Source organism: Hyaena hyaena, unplaced genomic scaffold (assembly GCF_003009895.1).
Source record: "Hyaena hyaena isolate Hyena2069 unplaced genomic scaffold, ASM300989v1 scaffold_15, whole genome shotgun sequence".
Lineage (NCBI taxonomy): Eukaryota > Metazoa > Chordata > Mammalia > Carnivora > Hyaenidae > Hyaena > Hyaena hyaena.
The window spans coordinates 1,116,571-1,122,570 of record NW_024080647.1 but is presented as its reverse complement, the minus strand read 5'-3'; the positions used below and the strand labels follow the sequence as shown (position 1 = coordinate 1,122,570).

Genomic DNA, 6,000 nt, shown 5'->3' with positions numbered 1-6,000 from the left:
AGCCCAGCCAAAGAGACAGGACACATCTACTTAGTTGTGGTCATTATGACACAGTTTGAATCAGGCCATCGTGCAGGTGGTGTCAGGACAGCCACCTAGAGGAGGTGCCATTGGAGCTGGGCTTTGAAAGATGAATAGGAGTTTGCCAGGCAGAGAAAGAGAGGTAGAGGCATCCGAGGAGGAGAGAGCATAGTCGAAAGCATCGAGGCGCGGAGACCAGAGCTGCTACAGCATGCTCTCATTTACTCCGCGATTTGCAGGACATTCCCTCAGTTTCCCCCAGCTTCCGCCCGCAGCTCAGTGCCTGGCGCCCCGAGAGCTCAGACTTGAGCAGACAACATTCCACAGAAGAGCCGGGGTCTTTCCACGCCCCGCCCCAGGGCACTCTCGGAGCAAAGCAAGCCCTCAGGGGCAGCCCTCCAATGGTGAAGAAGGGGGCCTGTTGGTAAACTCCCTGCGGCTGGACTGCTGATGGACTCCTGGCAAGCAGTCCCCGGGGAAACGGGCCCCCTTGCTGCCAGCAGTGACCTTGAGAACACACGGGCACAAAGCCAATCTCATGTGGGTGTTTCCTCCTTCCCAGTGTCACCGCCCACCCCTGCCCCACCCTCCCGCTCCTACTTCCCGGGATCACCTTCCAATTAGACCCCTGGCAATCAACTCCTTTCTCAGGCTCTGCTTTGGGGAGAATCCCATCAAAGAGGGGCTGCGTTGCGGGCAGGTGTTGTGGTATAGACAGCTGTACTTCGGCAAACATATATCTGAGTATCTTCTGTGGGCCCAACCCTTGATTTGGCAAGTGGACGCGGAGTTCTTTAGAGGGTCCGCGTGCTCCCAGTCCTCCGTCCTGACTGGGGACATGAGAGGAAGGGTGAGCCACCAGCACGCGAGGGACCAGGAACATTTTCTGTCGGCCTTTGGAGCGGGTCACGTGGGTTGTGGACAGCAGATTGATGTTCCTAATTACATTTGGCTCCAGCTGATATTAAGTATTTGTCTCATTCCCAGAGCCCGCAATGCCGGCGGATGGTGGGGAAGGTGCCAAGAGGCATGTGAGGTGGCTGAGGCTGACAATCTGGGATTTTACATATCCATGAGAGAGAAAAGTGGATGAGTCACAGCCGTGGGGGAAGGGTGAGTGGTGTGCTTGAGTAGGCCTTTAACGGCTTCCAAGAAGGACTGGAGGGGCCCTGGAAAGGTCCTGAGGTCCACCCTCCTGTCTCGAAGGCTGGCCTACCCAAGACTGGAGACAGGGAATACAACCCACTTCTGATGCGGATAGCTCGATGACGGACATGCTTTTGTGGCTCTAATTCAAGTTTCTTCTAGCGCAGGTCACAGGTTTATTTTGCTTGATTCACTCTTTTTTTTTTTAAATTTATTTCTAGGAGAGAGAGAGAGAGAGACAGCGTGAGCAGGGGAGGGTCAGAGAGAGAGGGAGTCACAGACTGAAACAGGCTCCAGGCTCTGAGCTGGCAGTCAGCACAGAGCCCGACGCGGGGCCCGAACCCACGAACCGCGAGATCATGACCTAAGCGAAAGTCGGACGCTCAACCGACTAAGCCACCCGGGCGCCCCTTGCTTGAGTCACTCTTAATGGCATATTACAGACTCACCGAGCACCTGTTTTCCCCGGGGACAGGCAATAAGAGAGGCACGCCTTTGTGCTCAGGACACTTGTCAACCCATCATCTATCACTGACAGCAAGCTTGCGAGAACAGGACCAGGCAGTCGACCCAAGTGCAACCAGGGGAGTGGACAAGGGCTGGAGTTGTCAAGGGTGCAGCAAGGACGTCGGGCCCCGAGGGGTGGGCAGTGTGTGGCCTCGTGCATAAAAGTGAGGAGGGTATTCTGGACACTCAAGCAATGGGGTCAAAGCCAGAGGTCCACCATGGAAACAGGAAGGGCGCACGCGTGGCCTGCAGCAACATCTGCTCCCCAACAGAACCGTAAGCCAGTCACACTCACGTGTGGCACCAGGGCTAAGCGCTCTCCTTCCCTCTCCCAGGACAAGTGTGAAGCTCAAACAAGGACGCAGGTACGACTGCACCCTGGAGTGCACACAGCCAAGGCACAAGGCTGTGCTTGATCTAAAAAGACTTCGGGGGCGCCTGGGTGGCTCAGTTGGTTCATCAGAGATTTCTTGATTTCAGCTCAGGTCATGATCTCAGGGTTTGCGAGAGCTGCGAGTCTGATCACTCATCCAAATGAAGATGATAATTCCTTCCTCATACCCTTTCATGTAGGATTACAGGAGGAAACGAAAATAAAAACAGCAGGGCGAAATCACAAAGCGCCGGCTCCACAGGTGCTGATTACTCTATTATGGCAGTAGTCTACTCAGTGGGCTCCTTGAAGGCAGGCAGCCCACCTCCCCTGTTCTTCCAGCACCTTCCACAGACCAGGTGCCCCTATACCGCACGGTCCACTCGGTCGTAGTTGGTTACTTCGTACAGTCGCGGTGGAGCAGGAAGTCCGCACTTCCGGGCTTGGAGAGAGAGAGGGGTGCACAGACCTCCCTCCGCCTCCGCCTCCTCTAACCCCTCCTCAGCGGTTCAGGATCTGCCGGGACCTGTTCGGCTCAGGTGCTCCGGGAAGGAAACCTGTTCTGCTCAGGTGCTCGGGAGGGGGGCCTCCCTTCGAGCGATTGTCTCTCAAGTCCGTCCACAGCTCCAGGACATGGTGTGACCCAGGTCAGGAGTAGTGCACCACACAGGTCGCACCCACGTTCCCCCAGAGCAGCGCTGCACCCAGGCGTGGTGTAGACAAACCAAGGGCAGGGTTCGTCCAATCTCGAGAAGGCAGCTTTTATAACTAGGGGTTCCGTGGAGAACTTGTGGCGACGTGGAAAAAGCGGGCGCCAGGAGAAACGCCTGGAGCCAAGTATGGCTGTGTGCCCTTGTCTAAGTCCCTTCCCACCCTGGTCCTCCGTTTCCTCCTCTGTGAAACTGGCTACAGCTCCCTCCGGGCTGGCCAGTGGCTGCGGGACTAAGGTTCAAAAGACCGCGAGCAGGGCCCCATCCCGCGACCCCGTGCGGGTCCCGGCGGGGCCTGCGGCCGCCACGCCCCTCTCCGCTGGCGCGCGGCACTCGGCCCGGCGGACGTCGCCAACCTCCAGGGGGCGAGCCCCGCGGGCTTCTCGGCCCACGCGGCGCCTCCGCCGTCCAGCGTGTGACTTCAGCAGCGTCCCCGGGCCAACGGGGCCCCCCCAGCGCCGGGGTGGCGGCGCGCGCCCGCAGCCAGCAGGTGCCAAGACCCGGCCTCGCCCGGACGCGTGGCGGCCGCGGGCGCGAAGGGGTTAAGGCCGCGGGCCTGGGCGCCGGGCCCGGGCACCGCGAGCGGCGGTGCCCGGCGGCGGGCTAGCGAGCCCCAGGCGCAGGGCAGGGGAGCGGGCGGCCGTGCGCTTCCTCCTCCTCCTCCTCCTCTTCCTCCTCCTCCTCCTCCTCCCTCCGCCTCCTCCTTTGTAGCGAGTTCCCGGCCCCTCTTCCTCCCCCCGCCCCCCAGCCTGGGCCCTCTCCCCCTCTCCCTTTCTTCCTGCCTCGCCTTCCTGCGGCGAAGGAGGCTCATCTATTATAAATGCACATTCGGGGCTGACATCAGAGGCGAGCGGCGGGCGAGCGCCGACGAGCGGTCCCTGCGCGCTTGCCCGCCCGGAGCGCGGCCCCAGGCTCCGCGGAGCAGCCCGCGGGGCGCGGGGAGCGGGGTGCGCGCCCAGAGCTGCCCGCGCCGCGCCCGACCGCCTCCCGCCGCCGCCTCGGGCCCGCGGAGGACCCCGGCCGCCGCCCCCGCACGCCGCGCCCGCGCCCCCGCACCGCCCGGGAGTTCCTGCATGACTGTCACAAAGGTAAGCGCCGCTCGCCCGCCGCGCGCCCGGGACCCGCCGGCGCCTGCAGCCCCCGGCCTCGGCTGCTGGGGGCGCGGGGGTGTGGGCCTGGGGAGGGGGCCCCGGTGGCGGGGAGGTGCGGCGCGCGCCTCCTCTGCTCCCCGGGTCGCTCCGGTCGTTCCGGCGGCCCCCAGGGACTGCGGAGGGAAGGGGGTTGGATGCCGCTTTAGCAGCCGCGGCGGTCGGGACGACAGCCCTCCGCACCGGCCCACCCCGCGACTGCATTTTTAACCCTTGTTTAGGATGCTGCATTTTTAACCCCCGGAGAGCGGTGCTGGGCAGCTGCGCGGGTGTCCCCCATTGGAGCGCGCCACGGGGAGCGTCGCTGGCAGGACAGCGGGTGTGGGGACGGGCTTGTGGCCCTGGGGAAGGCCGTCCAGGGGAAAGCCCACCCCACCTGCTGGCCTCCGCGTCCATCCCGCGAACTCTGCCCCCAGTCTTGAGCTCCTCAGTGGAGAAGGCGCTCCCCAGCCCCAGGAGTTGTTACCAGGGGTAGGACAGGTTCTGTGGCGACTGGCTTGAAGAGGGAACGTGACAGGGAAGGGAGAGGTGCGCGTTCTGGCAGTTCCCATATTGGAGGAGAGTCCCTGGACTCCGGCACAGGGCGCCAGGTTCACTGCAGAGACACGGGCGGCCTCCCTGTTACGGAAAGCAGACCAGGTAGTGAAAAGTGCCCAGGAAGTAAACCTGAGTTCACTCCGCAGCTCAACCCCAACCCCCATGCTTGATCTTGGCTGGGCCCTTCGCCTTCAGGCCTCAGTTTCCTCTTGTGGAATACGAAGATGATAATGTGGATTCCGGGGCCGGTGGCAGACAGTTGAAGACCCAAGAAGAAGATCAAGAGTGTGAACCCACACTTTTCAGAGCGCTCTGTCAGGGTCAGCTCACAGCCTGGCCTTGGCGTTGGGTTTGGCAATCCATGCACCGAAGGCCAGATGCCAGTCGCTGCCCACCTGGCTGTCAGAATTGGAGAGTTGGAGGCCAGCGTGGAGGGGCAGCTTATTCGTGGTCAGAGTAGTGGACCAGATGGAGGGTTAGCGGTGGAGGTGATGGGGGGGGGGGTGCTGGCCCCTTCTGAGAAGCCAGGGGCTACCACTGCCCCCATGAGGTCTGTCTCCCATGAGACAGTGTCCGTTCAGGGTCTCTGGGCTCGGGGCCAAAATTGCCACTTAGAAACACTGCGGGGAGATGCGCCTGGGGACTGAGGGTCTGCCTCTTTTTTGGCTACTACTAGCAGGGCTGCTGTGGCCCACAGTGGGTAGGAGGCTTAGCTTAGTGTTTTTAAACAATACAAATGCTCTTTGGCTCGGAATGATTATTATCCATAAGGTTATTAATGTCGAAGACTTAAGCAGGCCGAGGCAGAAGAGTAATGGATGGGCCTGGATGAGAGATAAGGGATATGGGATTTATAATAATAGCACTCGCGTCTGACTCAATGCCTCCCCTGTGCCTCTTTACCTCCATGAGCTCAGGTAGCCTTCCTACCCAGGAGGCCTGCAAGGAAGGTGTGTTCGGCCCCCCTTTAAAAGGGGAAGAGGCTGAGGCTCAGAGAGGTAAAGTGGCTAGCCCAAGGTCACACATCAAATATGTAGCAGAACTGGGGTTTGCCTTCGGATGTGTCTCAACCTATGGCCTGTGATCTTTCTGCTGCTCTGCACTGTTGAGTGCCCTGGAGAATGGGTTATTCCCGTGGAAGTGGGTCAGTATGTAGAGGCCCAGGCCGTGGGGTAGAGTCCATGAAGGAGGGTAGTGTCTGCTAAATTCATTGGCAGGCCCAGCCTCTTGGTATCTGGTGATTATTCACTAATGCCCTCCCCTTTCCCCCATCCCCCACCAAGCCCTTCTGTACGTCTCTCCTCTTCTAACCAATATGGCGTCAGTTTAAGCCAGCTCAGAGGATTAAATAAAATCCCCACCTTAACCCTATCTTCTCTCCCCTTGCCAGCCATTCAGACCAGAAGCGTTCGTGTGGGGAGGGCAAGAAGAGCAGAAGAAATGCAGGCGAGGGGTCTGGGGGCAGTCCTGCTGCCCAGAAGCCTGTTGGAAGAGGCTCTTCCATGCTTTCTAGGAGAACCACAGTGCCCTGGGAGCCTGGAGGCCCGCAAATAGGCTG

At 60.6% G+C, this 6,000-nt stretch overlaps 1 protein-coding gene across 1 annotated transcript in view; it reads left to right on the top strand.

Moving 5' to 3' along the window:
- Positions 1 to 3,509: 3,509 nt before the first annotated feature.
- Positions 3,510 to 6,000, top strand: part of CORO2B (coronin 2B) — a 128,141-nt gene continuing 125,650 nt past the window's right edge. The window contains exon 1 of the mRNA XM_039219240.1: positions 3,510 to 3,845. Within this exon, the coding sequence (XP_039075171.1) occupies positions 3,831 to 3,845 (15 nt within the window). The 5' untranslated portion in view covers positions 3,510 to 3,830. The remainder of the gene's footprint in view (positions 3,846 to 6,000) is intronic.